The sequence below is a fragment of the Littorina saxatilis genome, linkage group LG2, assembly GCF_037325665.1.
Source record: "Littorina saxatilis isolate snail1 linkage group LG2, US_GU_Lsax_2.0, whole genome shotgun sequence".
Classification (NCBI taxonomy): Eukaryota; Metazoa; Mollusca; class Gastropoda; order Littorinimorpha; family Littorinidae; genus Littorina; species Littorina saxatilis.
This window is the reverse complement of record NC_090246.1, coordinates 101,024,347-101,051,900: the sequence shown is the minus strand read 5'-3', so window position 1 is coordinate 101,051,900 and position 27,554 is coordinate 101,024,347. Positions and strand designations below refer to the sequence as shown.

At 40.3% G+C, this 27,554-nt stretch overlaps 2 protein-coding genes across 2 annotated transcripts; one reads left to right on the top strand and one right to left on the bottom strand.

Annotated features, from left to right (window-relative positions):
• Nucleotides 1-1,511: 1,511 nt before the first annotated feature.
• On the top strand, nt 1,512-16,896 carry LOC138960350 (acyl-CoA 6-desaturase-like). The gene is made up of 12 exons (XM_070332234.1): nt 1,512-1,558; nt 4,695-4,913; nt 5,752-5,847; nt 7,449-7,646; nt 8,346-8,447; nt 8,977-9,102; nt 10,114-10,183; nt 10,987-11,063; nt 11,501-11,598; nt 13,556-13,732; nt 14,834-14,959; nt 15,418-16,896. Exons 1-12 carry the CDS (start codon nt 1,547-1,549, stop codon nt 15,464-15,466), a joined length of 1,350 nt encoding a protein of 449 aa, XP_070188335.1. The 5' UTR covers nt 1,512-1,546; the 3' UTR covers nt 15,467-16,896.
• A 121-nt stretch (nt 16,897-17,017) lies between these two features.
• Nucleotides 17,018-25,286, bottom strand: LOC138960363 (small ribosomal subunit protein uS4). Its single transcript, XM_070332256.1, has 5 exons — nt 25,143-25,286; nt 23,257-23,475; nt 22,869-23,055; nt 21,902-22,005; nt 17,018-17,219 (listed from the first exon to the last, which is right to left on the bottom strand). The coding sequence occupies exons 2-5, from the start codon at nt 23,468-23,470 to the stop codon at nt 17,149-17,151; spliced, it is 576 nt and encodes a 191-aa protein (XP_070188357.1). The 5' UTR covers nt 23,471-23,475; nt 25,143-25,286; the 3' UTR covers nt 17,018-17,148.
• Nucleotides 25,287-27,554: the final 2,268 nt, after the last annotated feature.

The window sequence follows — 27,554 nt, the reverse complement described above, 5'->3', positions numbered from 1 at the left end:
GCCGGGTTTCACTGTACATAAGTGCATCTTAAAAAATGTTTTCATAATAATGACTTTGAATATTTGTTTTTATGAAAAGAGGCCTATATAAAAACCAGAGCCATACCAGAGATTGTATTTTGTAACAGGCTGACCAGTTAGAGTTACACAGGTTGTGAACAGGAAATCTGTGAAAACAAGGTCTGAAATGTGTGTGTGTGTGTGTGGGGGGGGGGGGGGGGGCTTAAAAGTGGGGTTATATAGGAAACTTGTCCACCTGTCACAGTATTAATTTTCGTTGCAATATGAGCACATTTTTAGGACTACAGCGCAGTCAGTGTAGCAGGGAAACTAGTCAAAACAAGCTAAAATAATCTTGATAAACACATGAGGTAGCAATGCTAGCTCAAGTGCTATTCAGGTGGAAGACTACCTATCCGATTTTAAAGATTGAAACTCCCCCTTTCAGTGTCACTATATATAGACATATATATATATATATATACGAATATATACTGTCATGCAATTTACCTAAATATAGACCCCTTCTGTTGGGCTTTGACTTTAAACAACAAAATATGTCAATGAATACGTGACATGAAACATTTAATAGTAAACTACCAAGGCACGAACTCAAGCAGACTTATGTTACGTGACCAAAGCAATACAAATGGGCTTTGCCTTTGTTAGATAGCGCAAGGTCCCACAGCACAATGGATCACACATACAATCATGCTACTACAGTGGAACCCCTCTTGTAAGACCTAAACAAATCTGAGAAAAACCGATCCTAAAATGGAGGGAATCTTGAAATGGAACAGAAGTTGTGAACAGAAGTTGTGATAATCAGGGTCTTAAAAGGGAGGAGGCAGGTTTCACGGTAATCAGAGTCTTTGATGTGTGTAAACTTTGCCTTCAAATTACTTGCTTACTGTGTTGATTTTCATAATTTTTTCTGCTTGGCATGAGTAAGTATGGTATTTGCAATACAAAAAAATAAATAAAAGCTAAAATGTTTGTGTTTGAGCAATTATTTGAGCGCGTTTTTCGAAGCGAACGTGTGAATTCTGACAGACACCATTTCCTTCTGTCAAAGTGTGATTCAACAGACACAAAAATAACACACAAAACTTATGATAATGGGGTTATTAATTTAATTAATACACAAGGTTAGTCTCTGACTAGAGAAAATAGGGAAACAATATCAAATGGGAGCATAAAACCGTTTCTGGAAAAATTTTCAATCACCACCGAAAGTGTCTGTCAGTAAAAAAAACACGTGCTTTGTTTGCAAAGCAAAGCCTAATTTTACACATCGCGTGCTTTTGTCTGTTATTCTTGCTTGTGAACATCATTTTATTGATGTTCTTCACTGGAAAGCAGGTGTATCATCAACAGTATCACAAAATCGCAAAGAATGAACATTCAAGTTTTTGTTGTGATCCGACCGGTGTCTGTAGACTGAATCACACGTTCGGCAAACTTCGTTTTTAACGGAAATAACCGAGCCTTTAATCGGAAACGACGTTTCAACCGCTTCATATCGTCTGCAGGAAGAAAAAGAGGAATGCGATACCCAGTGAGTAAAACATTTAATCGTTTTTAGTGCCTTTTGATCAAGTTTTGTTGCGTCTGTCAGCAACGTTCGTCAACCCAACGTTCGGCACAGCGACGCACGCATACGGATTTGCAGCGTTTGCATTCGGAAAGTGAGGGATTTGTGAGTTCGTTTGCATAATTTCAATCGCTAGTAGGTTTTCCCTTCGTCTCCCATTCTTGTGTGTACATGTTATTGGCATTTCATTGTGTAAATTGAAAGTTTGTGAGTAACAGTAGTAAAATCTGTCGAACGTTGGCAACGCTGACAGACGGAAATATCGAACGTTGCCTTCAATGACAGACTGGCTTGGCGATCGTACTTTCGATTCGTAGGAACACAATATATAGAGACAACAATGTGCGCTCGTTACCACAACGGTCATGAACCGGTGTAACACAAAATTTTTACTCCACGAAAAATTGACTCGGACGGAGTAAACTTCCAGTAAAAATCTTGTACGAAAAAAGAACTCACAAGGAACTAAATTTTTACTCCCCAAATATTTACTCCCAGTAAACATCTCGTACGAGAAACTTAGGGCCTACTCCTTCGTTTATAATTCGCGCAATATCCCATTAACGTGCAATCCCGTTTTGCCGCCGTCCCATTTTGGCGACATTTAACAAGCCAAGCGTCATTTTACTACCGCATCCCATTTTGGCGCAATCCCGTTTCGCCGCTATCCCATTTTTTTTCTTTTTTTTTCTTTTTTTTTTCTTTTTACATTTAGTCAAGTTTTGACTAAATGTTTAACATAGAGGGGGAATCGAGACGAGGGTCGTGGTGTATGTGTGTCTGTGTGTGTGTGTGTGAGTGTGTGTGTGTGTGTGTGTGCGTGTGTGTGTGTAGAGCGATTGAGAGTAAACTACTGGACCGATCTTTATGAAATTTGACATGAGAGTTACTGGGTATGATATCCCCGGACGTTTTTTTCAGTTTTTCGATAAATGTCTTTCATGACGTCATATCCGGCTTTTTTTTAAAAGTTGAGGCGGCACTGTCACACCCTCATTTTTCAATCAAATTGATTGAAATTTTGGCCAAGCAATCTTCGACAAAGGCCGGACTTTGGTATTGCATTTCAGCTTGGTGGCGTAAATATTAGTTTATGACTTTGGTCATTAAAAATCTGAAAATTGTAATTAAAATTATTTTTTTAATAAAACGATCTAAATGTACGTTCATCTTATTCTTCATCATTTTCTGATTCCAAAAACATATAAATATGTTATATTCGGATTAAAAACAAGGTCTGAAAATTAAAAATATAAAAATTATTATCAAAATCAATGGACGTCTACCCACAACACGCCACTGGATGCCGCGTGGTGCCAGTCGTGAAAACCAGGTTCTTTGTCCCACAGTGAGACATTCAAGTTGGGGACTTTGTGACCGCTGACTTTGTCAGCATGGATGGAAAGGTGGAGAGATACAGGGCGGTGATCATCCCCAAGTCAACCCATTTCCCCGATGGGCCAGATCGAGAGGAGATCTGTGTGAAGTGTTTGCGCGCAAAAGACAATGGGAGATACTATGTCTTTCCTAATGTTGATGACATTTCATGCTTGCCAATTGCTCAGATAAAAAAAAATCCCACCAACGAACCATGAACAACAGGGGGGATTACTATTTTGACATGTGACCAAGTCTCATTTGAGCGTTCACAGTGTTACCTGAGAATAGCACACCCCCTTGAATTGGGACCAAAGAAAAAGCGTTGTATATATGCATTTTTGAATGCTTTTCTAAAGTCATAAGTTCATTTGTGAAAAAAATAAATTTTTAGGGATTGTTTTGCTGAATGCATGCAGTTAAGAAATTGACCCCGTTTTCAAATTTAGGGGGTAGGGTTGCCCCATAGCCCACGTATGTCTGTGTGACTGTGTCAAATATCAATCTAATTTGCGTACAAACTGTATAGATGTTTGTTTTTCGATTTTAGAATGATTTCTTAAGCTGGTTAGAACTTCTGAGGTCTACAGGAAACGATAAAGATAAAAAATGTACAAAATATAAGTAGCGTCCTTTATCTTACCATTGTTCTGATCAATACTGTCCCTTTATTTGCAAGTTAACCGTTTTTATTAATGTGTTCAAGGAGTATGTTAAAAATTATTATCAAAGGTTGCTTTAAACAGCACCTTTGGGCAGTTATTATGCACTGAAGTTGTAAAAGCATGTTTTGGGGGTTTTAGGATATAGCGTCTTGGAACGCCAATCATCTTGGAAATACGAATGTTCATATAATTTTTTTTACTGTTTTGGATAGATAAAAAGTTGAACTCTTGGTGCAAACTGTTTTTTGGCCCCTGTTTGACTATTTATTATTTTGGAATATTGTGTGTGAGAGGGAAACTGCAATCCTCAATATCATGAAACGTGCCAGGAGGTCTTAAATCGGGGTATTATGAAGGGAGTTCCACCGGTACTATACTAGAGAGAGAGAGAGACGTCAGGTAGTTTACACATTTCAGTCCACAAATGATTGAGTTTAAAAACACCGTATTTATAGTAGTTTAGTGAGGCTAGCTGCCGTTTGGTTTCGCTTTCTCTCTCAGTTTTCTTTTTCTTTTCTCCCGTTTTTGTCACGCTTTTGTTTGTTTGTTTGCACATGTGGCATATCATCCTCTCGTCAGGGATGTAAACGGGATGGGCTTAGCTTTTTAAAGTTTCAATCATGCAGCCGATCCTAAAGCCGAAACGAGGGATCACCCTCCGTAAACAAGACCTGTTTGCAAAAGCTCAGCCAATCGACGTTGACATAAGAAACGGGCACCACCCGTTGCTGTGGTAACCGCCAGACAGTCGGCGCTCGCGCGTTGACTTTTTCATTGGTTCAGATTCTCGGCCGATCGAGGACACGGATCCTCGTGGGTTCAAGGACGTTTTCGGGTCACAATAGTGAGGCCGCAGGCGGCCGGTGTGTGTGTGCTGTCATCTCTTGTTATCTTCCGATATATATAGCTAATCGCCGGTAATTAAAATTGAAGTGCGTCAGGACAAACGGCTGCACTTGATCGGGACCCGAGCTGTAGCAACTGTCGCGGCGATTTCACCAAGCTACTCTTTAATTTTTGTTCTGATTTTTTTCTGGTCTGGCATTATTGTTGGACAGCCTTATTGTACTGACGGAGGAGCCTGGGGAAAGATGTGCAAGGAGACAAAGGACACGACGCCGCTGCCGACTTACGGGTGGGAAGAGATCAAGAAGCATGCAACGAAAAGTGATCGGTGGCTGGTGATAGACGGGTGTGTGTACGACGTGACCAGGTGGGCCAAGAGACACCCGGGAGGGGAGAGGCTGATTGCACACCACGCTGGACAGGATGCCACGGTACTTATCCTCCTTGGCTTATGATTTGCTGTAGATTATAGTTCTTGCCTGGAACGGGGTAGGGGGTGGGGATGGGGGTTAGCATGAGAGAGAATTGGAGTCTGCGCAGACATATTTTCTGGCTTGGTCATTTTTAGGAGCAAAAAGGTCAAAAGAAAAAAATCAAACAAAACTTTTTTTCAATTAAAAAATTAAAAGAGATGTGGGTAATGGGTGGAAATTGATGGGTAGGTATCTTCTGCGGGTTTTTTTTTCATCAAAATGTGTATGTTTGCTTATTCATTTGACTGTTTCTGTTGTGTACTTAAAATCTGTACAAGAGAAAATATGGTATCATTAAAAGTACATATCTCATTATCTGTCAACATTATTTCAGTTTTATCAAAAACAGTTTGGTTTTCTATCTGTATAAACTTCTTATCTTACAAAATTTAGAGGCCGGATTTTCTGGAATTTTCAGAGTTGATTGGGCCCTTTTTTTTTTATTTCATAACATATACATACATACATGTAGAAGTTGAAATAATTTGCTGCACACTTGAATTGGGTAGGTTTTACAGCATCTCTTTCATTTGGCTTGTGAGTTACATGTACATGTATGATCAAGCAAGACAAAACATCTGATGATTCCCCTGTCTCTTTTTTCTCTTGTTTTTCATTGATAATATGACACACACACACACACACACACACACACACACACACACACACACACACACACACACACAAACACACACACTACACAAAGAGCTTAATTTTTCGTTTTTATGTGATCATTCACGCTAAAACATTTTGTTATAAACTTTATATTCCATGTATGCGATTTTGTTTTTAACAGGATGCTTGGGTGGCGTTTCACAAAGACCACAAAGCTGTTGGAAAATACTTGAAGCCAATGATGATTGGGGTTCTGAAAGAAGGAGAGGCAAAAGAGGTATGCATTGCACACACACACACACACACACACACACACACACACACACACACACACACACACACAAACAAACACAGACACACAGAGAGGGAGAGAGAGAGAAACTATGTTCATGAAAAAAAGTTGTGGTTGAAAATTAAAGTTCAAAAATCAATTTAGCATGACCGAGAATGCAGAAGAAGAAGAAGAATAAAGAAAATGTATAATACAATCACAGTGTATGAAGAAACATACCCTTGTGCACCAGTAATTAGTTTTGACCATATTAAACTTGCTGACATAATGACGTAGCTAGAAGTGTGTACTGCACATGACCTTACTGGGGCAGTTTAATTGCAGTAGCTGGCTGCCAGGGGGTCAGAAGTACAAAATGTTAAACAAATCTGTCACAAGCATCACAGTGATGTACGCTACAGTGCGGTAAGGAGTAAAAAGAGTATATATATGTGACCCTCCACCACGGAATGAGTCGCATGTCACCTTTGCATGATTTTCATATTTTTACATTTTCCTAAAGAGTTTGTTATGCTCTATCCAGTGGTGAAGACCGTTTTAAAAAAGAGCGAAAACTGTTTGAGTTATACGCCTGTGACTAAGGTGACCCTCACACTGTTACCAGACACTCCCCGAACTTATATTAAGCCTAGCGCAGAAGCGCGCGAGGTGACATGCGACTCATTTCGTGGTGGAGGGTCACATATATATATGCAGTGCATTCATTTCAGCAATTTAGCCTTCAAATTCTATCCAAGAACCCCACCACTACAAAACCTTTTGCCTCCAACAGGTTCCCCAAAGTTTAATGTCAATGCAGGTTTTGATCAGATACACAGAGTGGTATTAACTGTCATGAATGAATAACCAAGAGTGTTTTCACAGGGCAAATGTCTTTTTGTATGAAGGGGACCATGGTTAAAAAGATTGCAACAAGCAAACAAAAAGAGACAAACCGAACCAAACTAAGGCCAAAAAAAAAAAATTGTCTGTTTAGGGTAACATGACAAAAAAAAGTAGGGTCGGTAGGTAGGTAGGTTTTTTTGTTTTTGTTTTTTTTTTTTTTTTTTGTGTAAATGCTATGTTGGCTGAACATTCACTTCTTATATTTGATGAATACATGTTTCAAAACTAACGTATAAATAAAACAGAGAGAAAGGGAGAGAAAGAAACGCCAAATGTCTCTTTTTAGCATTTTTACCTCTTTTTTTTTTTTTTTTTTTTTAAATCAAAAAAATGTTTTTGGGTCGGCGCCAAATCGATAGGGTCGGTCGGGTTACCCTAAACAGACAATTTTTTTTTTTTGGCCTAAAGGCCAGCAAGAGTCTTCATGTAACAGGTTTGAATGCAATTGCTTCAACAGTTTCATGTTCATATTCCACAAGATCCTGCATAGAAGTCGGGCTTTTCAAAACACGTACTGGAAGTTAAACATTCAGTTTGAAAAAACAAGAATTGTTTTTATTTTATTTTTATTCTGAAGTTTGGAAGGCTAGCAGCCAATCTGTTTTGGATTTAAACATTCAGCTGTTTCAGAAATTAAACTTTAAAAATGTACACGTGTCTGTGGGTTTTTTTTTCCCCCGTTTGTTTTTTTCCCCATTCAGAATGAACTGATCAAAGATTGGCGAGATCTTAGGAGCAAAGCAGAGGATGTGGGATATTTCCGTGCCAGCCCTATATTCTTCAGTCTGATATTGCTGCACATCATTGCCCTTGAGGTGGCTGCCTGGTTCCTTCTCTACACATTTGGCGTCAGCTGGCTCACTCTCCTGGCCGCGTCCATTCTTCTGGTCACTGCCCAGGTCTGTATCAAGAGTGACAAGCAAACCAGAAACTGCGTGGTCATTAACCCACAAAATTCAATGTGTATCAAAATTGTAATGTGTATGCAACTCCGCAGCTTCATTACTGTAAGTAAATCTAAAAATGTAATTACAAAAATGTTGAAAGACTCTGTTGCTAAAGGTCTCTGCCATTCACAAGACAGAGCTTTCAGCAAGGGCTTAGTGAAGCAAATGACATTTTCTTGTTGTAGCATAACACAATTTTCACATGCTTTTATATTGTTGCTCCAATTCTCAATTTTTTAGCTAAGAAATCACTGGTCATATTCATTATAATTGTATAAAATAGATAAAAATGTCCATCAAATACCCGTGGGACTTGGAATAAAGTTTAAAAAAAATTCCATCTCACACGGCATTAAGTCTCAGGAAACATGAATACACGCATGCAGGAAAAGAAAAATATGGGTAGCGCCGTATGTATGGCAGCTGGGACTTGGAATAAAGTAAAAAAAAAATTCCATCTCACACGGCATTAAGTCTCAGGAAACATGAATACACGCATGCAGGAAAAAAAATATATGGGTAGCGCCGTATGTATGGCAGCTCGCTTTCCCCGGGGAGAAAGCAGCCCGAATTTCCATGAGGGTAACCTCACTGGACTGTAAATCTTATCCAATCCAATCCAATCCAAAGTGTTTTTTTCTTTCTTTGCAGGCACAGGCAGGGTGGGCACAGCATGACTATGGACACTTGTCTGTCTTCAACTCTTCAAGATGGAATCATATAACCCACATATTTACCATTAATTTCCTCAAGGTTTGTGAGGGTTCATGCAAAAATCACTACATTATGCTAAAACAAAAAACATTCTTTACCAGTTGAAGGTATTGTGAATGTCGAGTGCAACAGGTTTTTTAGAAAGTGTGTCATACCAATGTAATAACTGGGATAAAATTATTCAGAAGCACCTCTAATAAGGCCAAGAAAAAAAGTCAATGTTTTTTATTCCACAACAGACCCTATTTTTCCTCCCGATCCTAGAATTACTTTTTAGACCCTTACATTTTTTTTTCAAAGACAAAATTCGATTTTGCAGATTGTACTAAGTTACTCTTCTCCGACATCCAGGGGACACAACTCACATGATGTACGGTTTGTTGAAAGCCAAACCCGCCTGTGTAAATAGAGAAGAAAAAGACGCAAGCAAAAAGCAAAAATTATTTTCCTTTTTTCAAAGATCAAGACCAACTTATAAAAGATGTTGTCCGGCATCATGACTGAAACCGTTATTAATAACCATCATGTTGTCTTGTTGATGGCAAAAACTGTATTTCCTTTCACGCAGGGTGCCTCTTCCTCATGGTGGAACTACAGACACTATCAGCACCATGCAAAACCCAACCGGATGTCCAAGGATCCGGACATCCGCATGGACAAGCTCTTTGTACTGGGCAAAGTGCAGCCTGTAGAGGTGAGACTTTCTTGGTTAAAGCAACAATTTAATCACTTGAGTTGTGTTATCATCAAAACAAGATACACAATCAGGCCACAAAAACTCGAGCATTTTACTGGTCAAAGTGCAGTCTTTGGGAGTGAAACATTTTCTTTATACAGTCACACCTGTCTATCCGTCACGACCACCTACCTCCTCACGCCCCCTAATTGGCGTAGAGGCGCGTCCCCCGGGTGGTGGATGGGGGAGCCTTCTCTACTAACTTCTGAGAGAAGGTCGCATCACTCTCGATGCCGTGAACCTAATTAGGATCTTTTTCTTGTTTCTTCTCTATTTCTGCCTCCCCAAAGTCCTTTTACTTTCCCACCCATAAAATTCTTCACTTTTTACCCTTGTTAAGTGGTTCTTGTATAGAATATAGTCAATGTTTGTAAAGATTTTAGTCAAGCAGTATGTAAGAAATGTTTAGTCCTTCGTACTGGAAACTTGCATTCTCCCAGTAAGGTCATATATTGTACTACGTTGCAAGCCCCTGGAGCAATTTTTTGATTAGTGCTTTTGTGAACAAGAAACACTTAACAAGTGGTTCTATCCCATCTCCCCCCTTTCCCCTATCCCATCTCCCCCCTTTCCCCGTCGCGATATAACCTTCGTGGTTGAAAACGACGTTAAACACCAAATAAAGAAAGAAAGACCACCTACCTAAGGGACAGACCAAAAGTAGTTGTTATAGACAGGTGGTTGCCATGGAAAGGTGAATTATACAGGAAAAATATGGTCTGGGATTGTCGTTGTGGGCAGGCGGTTGCTTTCAAGCGTTGGTCGCAAGGGCAGGTTCAACTGTACTATGTCTTCTACTAAATTGTTATTTTTTAGTTAGTGTGTTGTTCAGGGCCTGATTTGGAGTAAAGGTCATTTCTCTGTAGTGTTGTTGTAGGGCTTTTATTTTTGGATAATCTTTTTTTATTTTATTGAAACCAAACTGTTCACAATTATGTATTCAAGTTTTTTTCCTGGTTTTTATTTCAGTGGGGCCAGAAGAAGAAGAAGGGATTCTTCGGACTGAAGTTCAATTTCCAGCATGAATACTTCTTCTTTAGTGAGTAAAATATGTGACTCAGATCTCACATTGTGTTTCCTCCAAGATGTTAAGAAATGCTTTGAATGAGATTTTCAAAGAAAGTGCAACAAATAGCTTTAAAAAAAATTAAAAAATTAAAAAAAAAAATTTTTTTAATTTCTTTTGTGGTCATTCATGGGATCAATTTAAGACTCTTTAAGGATACAGAATACTTATGATACAGTGAGTACCATTACAATTAAGTATCCTGCTGGTAATTCCTCAAACATCTTGTGCTTCTCGATCTCTGTGTGGTATAGTGGCGCTAGTGAAAAAGAGAAAGCACAACTGGATAGGATCGTGAGACAGGCATCACGGATAGTTGGGTGCGACTTACCATCCATCGCCTCATTGTACAACACGCGGCTCATCCGGAGAGCCAATAGTATCATCGGTGACACCACTCACCCAGCCAACCCTCTGTTTGAGCTTCTCCCCTCGGGCAAGCGGTTTAGAGCCCTGAAGACTAGAACTAGTCGTTTCAGGAACAGTTTTTTCCCAGGTCTGCACTCTGAATCTGTTGTTGGTGCTTGTGTGGACGCTCATGCAGAGCAGTACACTAGTCCTGTGCTTCTTTTGGGGGGGTGGGTGGGAGAAAGGGGGAGACTCTAGTCGGTTGTGCAAATAGTATTTAACCATGGGTGTGAATGTGAGTGTGGACGTGGATATATGATTTACTGCAACATTCAAAACAAAATCATGTGCTTTTGCATTTTGGAAATAAATTCTATTGATTGATTGATTGATTGATTGATTCCTAAATTCAATCTTCTTTTTTGCAGTTATGCCACCATTGCTGATGCCATTGTACTTCAACTATGAGATACCTTATTTCCTTATCAGTCGGAAACTTTGGAATGTGAGTGTTTCTTTTTTTATACAGTACCTGTATCAGTGCAAAGTATATCAGGGATGATTTGAACACGTCCCGGCAAAGGTCAGCTGGGTGACAAGATATTGCCGGGCTGATAAGGTAGTAGCACGCGAGCACTACGTGTATCATAATGTTTTTGCTCTAGTTTCAGATCAGCACGTACTGGCCTTTTTTCTTGTTGATGCAAATCACTTCAGTAGCTTTCTCCCCCAGTAATTACTGGCTTCGTGTTGTGTCAAAAAGCTTTTTAGTTTCGGGTGTCAAAATAGCTCTAATTTTTGTTTTGTCGTATTTCTCTGAAAGGTTATGTCATGAACCTTGCCCGTCCATTTTCTATAAAGGTCTAGCCATGGACTGGTTACCTTTGAAATGGTCTTGGGCACATGGTCTGTAGTTTTTAAATTGGAATATGTCATTTTCAGGAACTGTTTTGGATGGGGAGCTTCTTCGTCCGTTACTGCATCATGTTTCACCATTTCTTGGGTATCTGGGGCTCCCTCTGTCTCTACCTTTGGGTCAGGTGAGAACACGTACACAGGTTATCATTTACTCCGGCCTACTTTGATATCAGCTAGCTCTAGTCAGGATGGGTGATAACAGCAGGGTAAAGGAAAAAAGTCACGTTGTTATCAGAAGAAAACAGTTTGTGTACATGTTGGGAGTATGTGTGTCAGCGGCAAAGGTGATATCTGCTGAATTCAGACGTGCTTCTCTTGAGGTCATTGTTGGTGATAGCAGTGTCCCAATATGGTGTGGTGCGTGATGTGATAATGTATGTTATGGTTTAAATGCACTCTCCCTCAAACAGACACATTTTCAGGGAGAAAGGTTTTTGGGTAGGGGATGAGGTCAAGTGTTGTACAATGTAGGATGTCTTTCAGACAGTTTACAAACTCTTTTCTTTTTTCTTGCTACTCGTTAATCTGTAAGGGCCATGTCATGTAAACTATTCGTTCCTCACAATGATCAGGCAGACTCCTTCACACACAAGAACATGAAAAATCATTCTAAATTTTGCCTTTCACACCCTAAATCCAGAACCATCATGTACGTCATACATGTACATGTATTTGTTTACAGGTTTGTGAAAATTTAGTACACATTACACAGATAAGTGACACAAATAGACAAAATGTCTTAAAAACTGAACAGGTATGCATTTTTCACAGGACACATTCACACTTCACAAGTCAATGATGAAGAACATGCAATAGATTGATGAAGGCAAAAGCATTATGACAAAAAATTGAAAAGCAAGTACATTTTTGCTTCCATTTCTGAGCAATATTTAAAGGCACAGTAAACCTCCCGTAAACCATCACAGATACTGACACCCTTTCATTTAAACACTCACCGCTTGAGAACATACCAGGTGCCCTCCGTAAAGAGCGAGCAATTTTCAAAGAATTTATTTTTGCGTGGTTTATCTTACCCCTGAGCCATCGTGAACCCGTGTGATCCAGTTTCCCTTTTTCACAATGTAGTCTCCAGTTAGTAATTTGAATGCGACTCGATGTGAGCTTATCTACAATAGCACGTTATTATGTACCTCTGACTATGCACGAAACAATTAAACGACTGTGGTTCACAAGAACTCTAGCGATGGCTTTTGACTGTTCAGGGGAACTGGCGATAGGCATAAACCGTCGTCTGCTACCAGAACCACGACCTTGCGTGACCCTGCTTCCGGGCTTTTCTTTTTTCAAACTTTCAAAACTTCGAATTGTACTGAAAAAAAAATTCTTTTATGATTTAAGAATGTTTGTGTAACCAGCTGTCAATTTATTATTTAGATTTTAAAAGTTAGGTCTAGCGCCAAAACGCACCACGGTCCGATTGTCTCTGACACAATCCGCCGAATTAATTCTTTAAAAATTGCTCGCTCTTTACGTAGGGCACCTAGGATGTTCCCGTTTGGTGAGCGTTCAAATGGAAGGGTGTTTGTATTGTGTGTTGAAGCCTGACAGTATCTGTGATGATTTACAGGAGGCTTACTGTGCCTTTAACCTATTGTTTTTTTTATGTATTCGGTAACTGAAGACATGTTGATAAAATGTTTAACATTTTTTCTTTGTATGCCGTTTTGTATTTAAAATTCCCAAGAATAAGAATAATCAAGTCACGTCAAGCGACTTTTAATACATTTAGTATATATCTGTCGGCCTGAAACTAAGACTGACATTGAAAATCTGAGGTCAGTCCTCATCAAGAATACTAAAACTGCCTGGCTAACCGAAACCTGTAAACCAAGATGGATTGAGCTGGTCTTGGTGAAGCATGCCAACATAAGACCTATTTCCTTTCATTCTGAGCACACTTTCAGAGTAAACAAAACATATCTATATTTTGGGGGATTCAGGAATACAATGCCAACCTCTTTAAATCTGTTACCAAACATTTGATTTTAATGACCACTTTAAAACTTGACTAAATTTAGAAAGGAAATGTATGCAGTTTAGATCACTTTCTGTGACCAGATTTCTGGAGAGCCATTGGTTTGTGTGGACAACACAGATGAGCCACTTACCCATGGACATCAGTCATGATCAGGACGAGGACTGGGTCACCATGCAGCTCAAGGCAACGTGTAACGTGGATCCGTCATTCTTCAACAACTGGTTCTCTGGACACCTCAACTTTCAGATTGAACATCAGTGAGTGGAAGAAGGGATCACATGTTAATATATAATGAGGATTATAAGTTTATTGCTGTAGCAATATTGTTCATAGATGACCCAAAAAGATGCACTTTAGCTTTAGAATCGATATACATTAGTGGAAGAATCTTTTGTAATGTATGTTTGATGGTGTATGCTTTTAATTAAGCGTTGTTGACTATGAATGTAGATGTAAATGCTTGTATAACTGTGTTTTAATTTTAAATGTGTCAAGCGCAAAGAGCATAATTGTAAAGTTATGATGTTGCGCTATATAAATACTCATTTATTATTATTATTATTATTATACATTATTATCAGTCTGAATGTCTCGAAAGGCTGAATCATATCAGATCTCGGCTTACGCCTCGATCTGATGATTTCAGCTTTCTCGACATTCAGACTGATAAATGTTGATATCACAGTCAAATCTAACGATAACTAATACTTTTAATACTTCCAACAGTACCGTACTTGTTGAAAAGAACTTTCAGGGAGCGACTGGTCAAAATCAGAACTTTATGTGTAACAGTACACATGCTCCTAGTCTTACAGTCTCCAGAAGATGATTAGGGGCCCGGTAGCTCAGTTGGTAGAGCACTGGACTTGTGATAGAAAGGTCGCTGGTTCGAATCCGGGCCGGGACGGACCAACTTTATGGGCAGACCCAGAGACGGAAGCCATGTCCCACCGGGCCACCCCCGTGTCATCACAATGGCACGTTAAAGACCTTGGTCATTCTGCCATAAGTGCAGGTGGCTGAATACACCTAAACACGCAGACACCTGGGTAGCGTGACTCCGTTGCTGCTAGCTTTCCACTGGGAGGAAGCGACCTGAATTTCCCAGCGATGGGACAATAAAGTAATGAAAATGAAATGAGAAAAAAAAAAATGAAAATAATAAAATAAAATCATTTTTGAATGAGATGGTAAATAGTAGCTAATGCATTGAATATTGGATGCTGTCAGATTTAAGGGACATTCAGCCTTGTTTTCTTATGGAAGTTCCCCGGAATTGAGCTTGCAAAACCGATGCTTTTAGTGAGGTAAATTTGTCTATATTATTTAATGTTTGACACAATTTTCTGTCATTGCAGTTTGTTTCCGACCATGCCACGTCACAACTTGGCAAAAGTGGCGCCACTGGTCAGATCTCTATGCAAGAAGCACGGGATCGAGTACCAGAGCAAATCTCTCCTCACTGCTTTCAGCGATATTGTAGGGTAAGTCTGTTTCACTGCTATGGATATACATGAAGAAAGACTTGGGGTTTATTTCATCTTTCCACACTGGTGGAGTAGCATAGTGGTTAAGACAATCTGCCACGAAATCTCGAGGTCTTGGGTTCAAATCTCTGCAGAGGAATTTATTATTTTACTCGATCCCTCTTAAAATAAAGTATGCTCAGCCCGGAGAGAGCAAACAGAAAGTTACCTGCGCAGAAGTCGAGCGTTGAATGAAGCTGTCAAGGTCATGCGGGCTGTGTAGGTCGGGATTCAAGCCCTATCTTTTGAAACGCATAACCCGGGATAGAGAGACCTCAGCTTTAAGGCACCCAGTCGTTTAATCAGGAAATTCCCTCTTTAAAACTATGGGCGGCTTAGTCACCCGCAGTCGTTGAATCGTTAAGTTCTTAGCCCTGTACGGCGAAGGTTAAGATTTCTGCTTTTCTGTGTTTCAGATCTCTGAAGGACTCGGGAGAGATGTGGGTTGAAGCCTACAACATGTAAAATGGAACATTCTTTACATTTAGTCAAGTTTTGACTAAATGTTTTAACATAGAGGGGGAATCGAGACGAGGGTCGTGGTGTATGTGTGTGTGCAGAGCGATTGAGAGTAAACTACTGGACCGATCTTTATGAAATTTGACATGAGAATTCCTGGGTATGATATCAAAGACTTTTGAGCCAGCTTTAAAATCAAAATGGATATCGATTTTGTGGAATTGTTTTTCTTGCCTACCTTTACATTGCCGGGTGTATTTCAAGTGCATTTTTGCTGCACATTGTATGTGCCATGCTTGACAAGGGTTACTTCTTTATTCAAATATTCTGTCTTTTGCAACAAAAAAGGAACAGCTGAACAGTTATGTTTCCCTGACTAGCTTGTCAAACCGACTTTGTGAAGGAAGGGGGATAACCTTTGTTTTGATATTTCATATTCCACAAAATATTTACTGCAATCTGTGTGTGTGTGCGGGTTGTTTTGTGGTGTGTGCAATAGGGGGTGGGATGAGATATGAGGTGATGGAAGTGTGAACTTTGTTTTTTTGGTAAAATTTACATTTTCCTTTGAGTTTTAAAATGGTTTTATCTTTCTTATAACCTAAAGGGCAACATTCTGATTTACAGGGTAAACATTTGAACCAAATCATCCAGCTTTGAACTTTTTTCTGTCAGCTATGTTGCATTTGTCCAGATACCACCTAGAGGCCATTGCAGCATGTGCCTTCTCTTTAATATATAACGTAGCAACTACTCGCTACCTGAAAAAGTTCTCGTTCCCTACCGTTTTCGCATGGACTGAAGAACAGAGTAGTTAGTCGTTTGTTTGACCGATTCATTGTAGACCAGAACAGCTCGATTCCAAATTTGTAGTCTTGAGTGCAAAGTTTGATTGTCATTTTCTGAAGAACATTCAACATTCTGGATGCATGTATGAATGCATGTCCAGAGAAAAATTATGCCACACACCAATTTACCGGAGATTCTCAGATCTAATTTTGTGTTGAGCAAGAGAAGTTGAAAACAAAACCCACCATCATTGTTCAAAATGCAGCCAACTCCTCGAGTTCAACATATCTACCAGGCACTCACAAGCTTTGCTTTGAAAATTGAATGCAAAGTTCAATCTTGAAGTGCCCTTTTTCCAGTTCCAAGTATCCTCCTTCAAGTTGGTAAACTATAGAATGATGCAGCACTTTAGGAAGCTGGCACAGTGATGGTGAGAGTGCCAGACCTCCAAGAACTGTCTTCAGTTAGTTTTCCTAATTTAAGAGACTATTTTGTCCGTCATTTCACTATTGTGCAAATTAAGAGCCACATCAATGTATGACGGGGCAGTTTTCTGTCACTCCTTCGCCTTCTGTAACAGCCATGGTTTTTTTTATGAGGTTATTAATATTATCGTTATATTGTTTGAAATAAAGCATTCCGACATATTCAGAACCTCCTGTGTATGTTTTTGACTGGAAAAGTATGAATGATAATTATACGTAAGACAGCAAACGACAGGAAGAAAAGAAAATCACATACTGCCACACCCTCACAAAACACAATCAAAACTTTTTCACGACAAGTTTATTTTTTTAACCTCAAGCTGCTGGTCTCATAAGCAGTGCCCAACTGAAGTTCAGCCTGACGCTAGTAAACTCAGTCCTGGATGTTTAGGGGAGAAGAGATGGGCACATGGCTTAATCCTCATCCTCCTCAGCGGCAGCACCACCACCCTGGGCCTTCTTCAGGTTCTTCCTCTTGACGCGACCTGCACAACACACACAAATGTTACTAGATGCATTCTGCAACTGCATACTTCAATATGATGAAACAAAACTGATTCAGCACTGCACTTGTACGACAGAACAAAAATTAAATGTCGGTAGAGCCAACGCCAGCATCGATGGAACGAAGCAAGGCAGTCGACCAAAACCAATTTCTCTGACAGTGATGAAACGCCAAGTCAGCAATGAATGCGTACTGACAAGGAGCTGGCACTGTGTTGAATACCGTGTCAACAGAGCAGACAGAAAGTAACCAGACATCTTTTTAATATTCCCAGATAGACCTTTCAAAAGTCACTAGCAGACAAGCAGAAAGCCTCTGGATCAAGCAAATACGCATAAATGTACACCTTTAAGAACTCGACACCCTTCACTTGTAACAAGGAACACAAAGTAGGATGTCGGTAGAGCCAAAACCAGCGTCAATGAAAAGAAGCAAGGCAGTCGACCAAAATCAATTTTTCTCAGTGATGAAACGCCAAGTCAGCAATGAACGCATACTAACAAGGAGCGTTGTGTTGACCTCACAATTTGAATTAGAGCACTCGATATTCCCAACTAGTCTGTTTAAACATGTCACTCGCAGACTTATTACAGGGCCTAGCATTGAAAAAAGTGAGTTCAGCTTACAAAGGCAGGGGTCTGCAGATTTTTTGACACACACACCCCCCCCCCCCCCCCCCAAGAAGATTGAGCAACTAAATGAGCGCTTTTGCTGCTAGCCCTGCTTACCTCCCCTGGCGCGAGCGCTAGAGGACACGGGTGAAAAATCGCTTCTTTGCGATGTGTAAATCGGTACTTTTCTATTTTATTCTGCAGCTTAGGTAACTGCGCATAGTCTTCATTGTTTTTTTTAAATTTGTGGTGTCGAGGTATGTCCAAAACATATGCAACCCATCTTTTACACATGGCGCAGTTACCTAAGCTGCAGATTTGTTTGTTTTGTTTATTTGTTGCTTAACGTCCAGCCGACTACGCAGAGCCATATCAGGACGAGGAAGGGGGGGATGAAGGGGGCCACTTGTCAAGCGATTCCTGTTTACAAATGCACTAACCCATTACTTGTGTCCCAGCAGGCTTTAGTAAAACTAAATTAATACCTACTGGAAGATTACCAGTTTCCAGTATGTTAAAATAGGCTTAACCTATCTACTGCTGGACTTACATCAGAACACTAACAGATTAAACTATACATGAATCGCGAGACAAGCGGCAAGAGAAGAGATTTTTGGAAAAAATACAGGTGAATGAGCAAGAAGGCAGAAAAAAGAAAAGAATTCATGAACAAAAAGAGAGCATGACAGGAAAGAGGAACCAAAAATCTACCTAACAGCAAACTAGAAAGCTCCTGCGGTTCCAAAAACAGGAGGGGCCTTTAATTTCATAACCGCAGTGCCCCACTGCGGGACCTAAGCTGCAGAAATTAAATAGAAAAGTACTGATTTACACATCGCAAAGAAGCGATTTTTCACCCGTGTTCTCTAGCGCTCGCGCCAAGGAGGCAAGACGCTTCTCTCCCTTGGGCCAAGGGAGGTGACCAATGCTAGCAGCAAAACCGCTCATTATGCCTTCACCAACATCTGCGTTTCACAGTGGCCTGTGATAGCAGCGAAGCCCTTGTTCGCGTAACCTATTTCTTTCCGGCACAACTGACAGTATGCTTTGCTAGAAATAGCAACCTTTCGGAGCCATAGTCCGTATCGGCACATTACTTTTTCTGACTTGCCTTCCGCCTTCGGAACGAAATCCAGCCATTCCCACTTCCATGAATACCTGGATTCTTTGTCACTGAATGGCTGACCACGTTCAACAATGTCGCTTCGAGACATTATTTCAAGTCTAGAGCCACAAAACACCGGCACAAAGCATGCTCGCGCGATGCCAGCGGAAGTGCGTGCTCAATCAAACTGTCAAACCGATTAAGAATTGAACTGAAAGGCGCACAAAACGAAAGCTGGGACTGTTTGGGTTTACCGTTTGGGAATACACGTTACGAACAGGTTTTTGCATTTCGGCGTACACCAAATCGAGTTCTGCGTACTGGAGATGTTATTTCAGCGTAAAGTAAGCCAAACGGCTTACAATGCTAGGCCCTGTTATTAGCATGCCGACATGGAGCCGGTACTGTATTGACTACCTCTTTAATTGGTTCGTAATGAAGTAACTAGACAACATAAGTCGAAACCAGACTTTTCAAAACATGTCACTCCGAGGCAGAAATCAGGAAAAAGTTTAATCAAGGGGCATAACTAGGAGCATCTGGATCAAGGAAATATTCATTCAACTTCTGAAATAAGACTGCTCCAGCATTGCACTTGTACATATACACAAATAAGGATGTCGGTAGAGCCAAAACCAGCGTCAATGAAAAGAAGCAAGGCAGTCGACCAAAACCAATTTCTCTGACAGTGATGAAACGCCAAGTCAGCAATGAATGCGTACTGACAAGGAGCTGGCACTGTGCTGAATACCGTGTCAACAGAGCAGACAGAAAGTAACCAGCAGACCTGGGAACCCCTGTTTTGCACTTTGAGTATTCTCAAACAAACTTGGTGTATTTTCAAACAAGAAGGGCAAAGCCCATACGACTCACATGCTTTACACATTTTTCCTACCAAAATACATGTGACCTTGACCCAAGGTCAAGGTCATCCAAGGTCATGCAACACAAAGCTGTTAATTCAAGACATAGGAAGTACAATGGTGCTTATTGGCTCTTTCTACCATGAGATATGGTCACTTTTAGTGGTTCACTACCTTATTTTGGTCACATTTCATAAGGGTCAAAGTGACCTTGACCTTGATCATATGTGACCAAATGTGTCTCATGATGAAAGCATAACATGTGCCCCACATAATTTTTAAGTTTGAAACAGTTATCTTCCATAGTTCAGGGTCAAGGTCACTTCAAAATATGTATACAATCCAACTTTGAAGAGCTCCTGTGACCTTGACCTTGAAGCAAGGTAAACCAAACTGGTATCAAAAGATGGGGCTTACTTTGCCCTATATATCATATATAGGTGAGGTATTGAATCTCAAAAACTTCAGAGAAAATGGGAAAAATGTGAAAAAGAGCTGTTTTTTAGGCAACATTTATGGTCCCTGCGACCTTGACCTTGAAGCAAGGTCAAGATGCTATGTATGTTTTTTGGGCCCTTGTCATCATACACCATCTTGCCAAATTTGGTACTGATAGACTGAATAGTGTCCAAGAAATATCCAACGTTAAAGTTTTCCGGACGGACGGACGTCCGGACGGACGTCCGGACGGACGGACGACTCGGGTGAGTACATAGACTCACTTTTGCTTCGCATGTGTCAAAAAATGAGCGTACTCCACACAGCGTTTGCACATCCATGATTAAAACATGCCTCCTGCGCGTCCGTCACATCGTTAATTAAGTTTACCTATACATTTAAAACAAATGCTTTTTTCAATTTTTACTGACAAAAACTGTACCGTATTTGACGGACTACAAGCCGCGACTTTGAAAAAAAAAAAAATTGCATTGCGGCTTATAAAAAGATGCGGCTAAAACGTTACCTAAACTTGAATAGCATTCACCTAATGGAAGGCGCCGCGGATTTTCATTTCGCTCGATTAGCGATTACCGGTACTTTATTAGCTCTCTACTCAAGACTCGGCGCTTTTCTCTTTCTTTCGCGAATCTTCGTTTGTCAACAAGTCGTCATGACAAGCGTACAGAGAAACACCGGATGTATCAGGATCTCGCGCTCGAGATTTCGTTTTTTTGTGTCTCGCGATAGTTGGAGAAGCGAGAGCCGCCATGTTGCGTTTTCGTCTGCTCAAAATGTGCGCAAAAGTCGTAAATCATCCCAAAAAAGCTTATTCCGGGCGGGACTACATGTATGTGTGTGTTGGTTACAAATTGTGTGTGTGTGTGATATTTTTCTTCAAACGTTTTCACTTTTCTTCTTTGTTTCACTTGTTTATTCTCGGAGCCGATTTCGCCAAATACCGTACTTTCGTTTGCCTGGTTCAGTGGTTGTTTTGATTGATTGACACGATCCGATTATATTTTTTCGACGGCGGCTAATATAGTGACGTAATCATGTGCCAAAATACTGGATCGGCTTCAGGATGGGCTTGTGAAGAAAAGTAGTCTAGGAATTTTTCTCGTCGTATTTTTTTCCCACTGACCGTACTGAGCGTATTCTCGACAATCATGCGTACAAAATACGGCGAAATCGTATGGGTTCCCAGGTCTGAACCAGACATCTTTTTAATATTCCCAGATAGACCTTTCAAAAGTCACTAGCAGACAAGCAAAAAGCCTCTGGATCAAGCAAATACGCATAAATGTACACCTTTAAGAACTAGACAGCTCCAGCACTTCACTTTTAATATGGAACACAAAGTAGGATGTCGGTAGAGCCAAAACCAGCGTCAATGAAAAGCAGCAAGGCAGTCGACCAAAACCAATTTCTCTCACAGTGATGAAACGCCAAGTCAGCAATGAATGCATACTAACAAGGAGCTGGCACTGTATTAGCCTCACGAACAGACCTGTTCAAAACTTGTCACCCGCAGACAGGGAATGACATTGAGAGTTACAATTTTTATAAGAAGCATAAACGGGCGCCTCTGGATCAATGAAATTAACATACAATAACACACATAGCCTACAGACTAGTCTCTTACCAGGACGGCCACCGCCATATGGAGAACGCAGGGAGAAGTCAATGTGCTTCTGGCTGTCCAGACGGACAACGTAGCTGGGGATGTTGACCACCTGTTTCCTCACCCTGCACAAACACAACCATGCTTAGCAACACAGCAAGCCCACTTAGCAACACAGCAAGCCCGCTTAGCAACACAGCAAGCCCGCTTAGCAACACAGCAAGCCCAATAATGTATTGTTACGCGTGTACATTTTCTTCCATGTGTTATTTAGGTTCTTGTCTCTTATTTTCAAGTCGCCTACCATTTTTTGTTAACCAAGAGATCCTTGTTAAAGTGAAACATCTACTATCTTCAGAAAATACCAATCTGCAGTATATATAGGTATGAAATCTTTAAGTCCAACTTTCTCCAAAATACACTTACTGACACAGTAACAGCAGGAGTGTTATACCTGCACCGTGTATCAACAGGCTTAGGGTGTATGACTAACCCCAGTGGCCTATCAATGCCTTCACCATCCTTAAGCCCAGTCAGGCTCTCCGGTAAGTCCACTGATGCCAGCTTGAGGGTAAAGGCTTGAGGTTTGACAATAGCAAACCACAGTGGCCTACCCTGTTAAATGCTCATACACACAAACTTTCTCATCAGTTTCATCAGCAGACCCTGGAAATTAAATTGTTTGTGTTAAAAACCAGCCATATTCAACAGGGACAACGACAAAAGATGCAGTATCCAACTGGTTCATTATCCAAACCATATCCTAATCAAACACGAAGACTTTTGCAGGCATAGAGATGAAAAGTCTAATAATAGTAATATGTCACAGGTTACCTCATGAAAATCTGCTCACAACCACACATACTTACAAATATATGTCTAACCATCATTTACCCACCGTTACTTCTGCTCAAATTCAAGGAATTCCAAATGTAGGTTACAGTTTTCAGGCTTTCCCTCTTCTTTCCCGTACATTACGCCCTCTCACCTGATGTGTCTCTGTCTGATGAGCACTCTGGCGTGATGGATCGACTTGGCTAGACCCAGCTTGAACACCTGAGTCTGCAGACGACGCTCCAAGAAATCTTCCTGGCGCAGACCCAGAACGTAATCGAGCTTCATTTTGTTCTCGTCCAACACTCCAATACGCACCAGACGTCGCAGCAAGGCATTACCTGAAAATAATCATTAAATGATTACGTGTCATTCAGTGACAGGAAAATTTGATTTCAGTATTTAAGTACTTCAGCTTCCGGTGATCAAGGTAAAACAAATCAAAACTCTAGCAACTTTACCAAAGCTGTGCAAGGAAAAAAATGAGTCGTCACTCAATGATAACCCATCAAGTAGGAAAAGAAAGTTACTCAATATCTTACCCTCAAACAGACGCCTCTGGTCTTTCTCTTCAAGGGTGAGCAGCTCTCGAGCAGCTGCACGGATTTTACCCAAGGTGTACTTCACACGCCAGACCTCTCTTTTGTTGCGGAGTCCATATTCACCGATCAGTTTCAACTCCTGATCCAGACGTTCCTTCTCGAAAGGACGTCGGGGAGTGGTGTAGGTCTTACTCTGGATGGTCTTTAAACGCATCTTGACTGAAAAAGTCAGTACAAAATTATACTATTAATTTAAAAGCACGTGGCAACTCACGAGTACTACCCTGAATTACTACTACTAGGTTGTTGAAAGGTATAAATATATACGCAAACATGACATGCCCTTCACACTCTTAAATCTTAAAATGTACGATTTATATGCAGTAGCACTCCCTAAATGACGAAGAAACCAAGTAAAAGGCCAAAAGTAAAACGTCTATGGTGTATGTGTTCTGCGCGAACTTAGAATCCGGTTTCATTCTAGAATGGACCGGGTCCAGGTTGGAATTCTAACCCTGCGCAAGTACAGGGGTGCCATTCTAGAATGAAACCCTTGTTGCTGGTCCATTCTAGAATCGGCCGTGCGCAAGGTTGGAATTTGGGTCCAAGTTGAAATAGTCATTTCAGTTAGACTATCACACAGCCAAAGCCACAAATGTGGATTTTCTGTTTGTTTTTGTTTTTTGTGTGTTTGGTTGGGGTTTTTTTTCTCGGGTTTTTTACACTTTACTCAAAGACATCGTGAATTGGGATTGTGATGTTCTGAAAGTGATTACGATTTTGAGAGACACTCAGCACTGATCGCTACGAACGGAAATTTCCGGACTGACAGTGTTTTGCCGATCTCGCTTGTAACTTTTAATCTTATTCATATACATGAAGAGTTTAAAACGTGGGCATATCACAGTTTGGAAGGTAGGGATTCTGATAGATTAAATAAAAACTGTCAAACTTTTAGGCATGGAATTCCCCTTTGAGAGTATTTGTTGTGGTAGTACTACTACTATGAATTGCTTTCAATGTTTTCCCATAATATTATAAAACCAGACAAAAGTTGTTGTTGATTTCTGTTTTTGTTAATGTCAACTTTTTTTTAAACCTGTGACAACAGCTCTATAACTCACTCTGTCCTTCTGTTGGTCTGTCTGTCGGTTAGTCGGTCTGACCGTCTGTCTGTCTGTCTGTCAAAAAAATTGTCAAAAAACCGGACATTTCCGAGAGGGAGACAGCGCTGACATTGCAAGCGGCCGCAACCGGCTCTCATCACAAAAACAACTGCCCTGCAAACATTACCGCCCTGGTAGTCCCCCTTGCTATGGTCTGCCTTTGTTTATTGCGTACTCAGGAGTGTCAACTTTCTTGACATGACATGACATCGCAAGATCGCCAAAGGATTTTTTTCAGGGGTAGACAAATCAGCCCCATTTTATCAAAGGGAAGGTGCAGGTGGAGATAATTCAAGGGAAGACAACTCTGTCTTACCTACAAACATTACGGCCCCTTTTATTCACTCTCGCGATGCTTCCCGCATGTCAACTTTCCTCAGAATGGACCAGCAACAAGGGTTTCATTCTAGAATGGCACCCCTGTACTTGCGCAGGGTTAGAATTCCAACCTGGACCCGGTCCATTCTAGAATGAAACCGGATTCTAAGTTCGCGCAGAACATATGCAATGCATCGACTGAAGACACTCGGGCCTGGCCGGTTCACAATGACTGAATTTCGACAAAAATTGTTCGTAATACCCGAACAAAGTATTACATCCCCAACGAAAATGTTATAATGGTATTCTTAAACATTTAACTGACTAAGATATTCGCAGATCTTCCTTAAATTTTCCAAAAATCTGAAAAATATCAACCACATGGTCGCCAGTACGACTTACCTCTTTGCGGCTACCACGAGGAAAGGAAGTGCGCAAGGCAACGTGCTAGGATGAACTACTTTGGAAATCAATGCGCGTAACTTCGATTTCACCATATCTGACTTGGTAATCAGTTATCGTTAAATACGAACTATGAATAGATTAATGCTATTATATCACAAGCACAAACGAAATATTACTGTTTTAAGTTAAAATAAACAGCATAGAAACCGATATTCGTAATGTACTATTTTAGGTGTAGTATTACAATGAATTGAGCAAGGCACAACCTACTTTTAACATAGTGAACAGAGTACCCTCCCCTAATATACCGCCACACATTTACTACTAAATGTCGTTCTGATTTTCGCGCGTTATATTCGTCTAGGTCTATTTATGATCTATGGTTCATTCAAATACGACTAGAGCCGCTACATATGCACACCTTTGCACTAATGTGAATCAGGACTAACGCAAATAGTGCTGTTGAGTGTGAGGGACAGAGGAAGATTAATACCCTTTAACGCAAAAAGCACCCAATTAAAGCACTCAAATTGAATAATACAATATGAAAACAAGCAGCCAAGTTACCTTTTTTTCTAGTTCACCTTTATGATAAGGATAGGATTAATGTAAAAAGTATTCCCACACTCCCTTTTCCCTGTCACTTTTTTAACCAGAGTTTTTACTTATTTATTTGTTATCATTTTCTTTCTACTTCGTCCGTTATTGTGCCTCTGCCTATCTTTTAATTTACTCCAGTGTGTTAGAAATGTGGGGAGAAATCAAAGAATGAATAAAAACCGTTTAGATACCACCCTAATTAATTCTTTCCTGCGCAAATTTGAAGTAAAAATGTATGTCAAGTTTTTGATCAATATAATACAGCATTTTTTGTCTTTTTCCTTATAGTTATTTCTACTTTCCCTCTCCCTTTTTATCTAGCTTCCCTAAAAGTTGCCAGGATCACATGGAGCTTTTTTTTAATATTTGCACTAAAAGAGAGATATCAAAGCTCCAAATTGATGTTATCTGGGTCCCCTCGAACCAATATTTTAGGCGAAAACTTGAGTTCAATTTAGAAAAGACAAAAAAGGAAACCAGCCAGTTAAGGCCAAGCCTGGGTAAAATTAAATGGCGGACACAGCAACACGAGCCCGCCTCTGGCCTGCTATGTGCAGGCATTCTCTCTTTCTGTATAAAACATTGACGGCAGTGTCAAAAACCATTAAAATAAAACACAGACAAAACGATAATATCCATCTAAGTCTAAAACAACAACACAGACAAAACAAAAAATGTCAATCAGTCTAAATAATATAATTTTGTGTGTGTGCTTGTATGTACCCGTATATAGTTTTGTGTAAACACACACATGAAAAGAAAGAAAGAGAACAGCTAATGCAAAAAAAGAATTCAACAAAATGCTTTAAATGCTTTTCACATTTCATGTTTATTTTCTATCACCATAATTATACATCCTGAACTCAGGTCAAAATAAGTTACTTCCCTTCGGGTCGCGATAGCGTGGACCGATGATTATCAGAATGCATAATTATAATGCATCCATGCACACATACACATACTCACTTGCACAAACTTCTACAAGTGTACGGCTACATAGTTAGTATGTTCTCAGCCTGCATAGAAGTGAACCACTCATCTTTGAGCAAACATATGAGTTTTTGTGTCCACCAAAATATTCAGTCACATCTGAAAATGGCACACAACTACATGTATGTATAGATATTTCATTTCATTTCATGTCCATCTGAGAAACCAAGGGAAGTAAGTGGTCTAAATGTGTAATGAGTAAAGGAGAGTTATTGTGAAGCAATCTCCTGGCACCTAAGAGAATAAAAAGCATTGAAATTAATTAACCATCCTCATGAAAGGATGATCGCTGCAAGCTCACATGTTCATCATTCTTCGAGACACTCTAACTATCAATTAGTACAGTCATACACAAGAATTTCCATCACTTTATTATCCCTTTTCTGGGAAATTTGGGTCGCTTCCTGCCTTGGAAAGCTAGCAGCAAAGTCTCACTACTTCCAGCCTACTTGAGAATCACACAGACAACCTCGGGAGTCAGTCACTTTCAGTGTTTCATGTGGACAAAACAAACACAGACAACCTCGGGAGTCAGTCACTTTCAGTGTTTCATGTGGACAAAACAAACACAGACAACCTCGGGAGTCAGTCACTTTCAGTGTTTCATGTGGACAAAACAAACACAGAAAACCTCAGGAGTCAGTCCCTTTCAGTGTTTCATGTGGACAAAACAAACACAGAAAACCTCGGGAGTCAGTCCCTTTCAGTGTTTCATGTGGACAAAACAAACACAGAAAACCTCAGGAGTCAGTCCCTTTCAGTGTTTCATGTGGACAAAACAAACACAGAAAACCTCGGGAGTCAGTCCCTTTCAGTGTT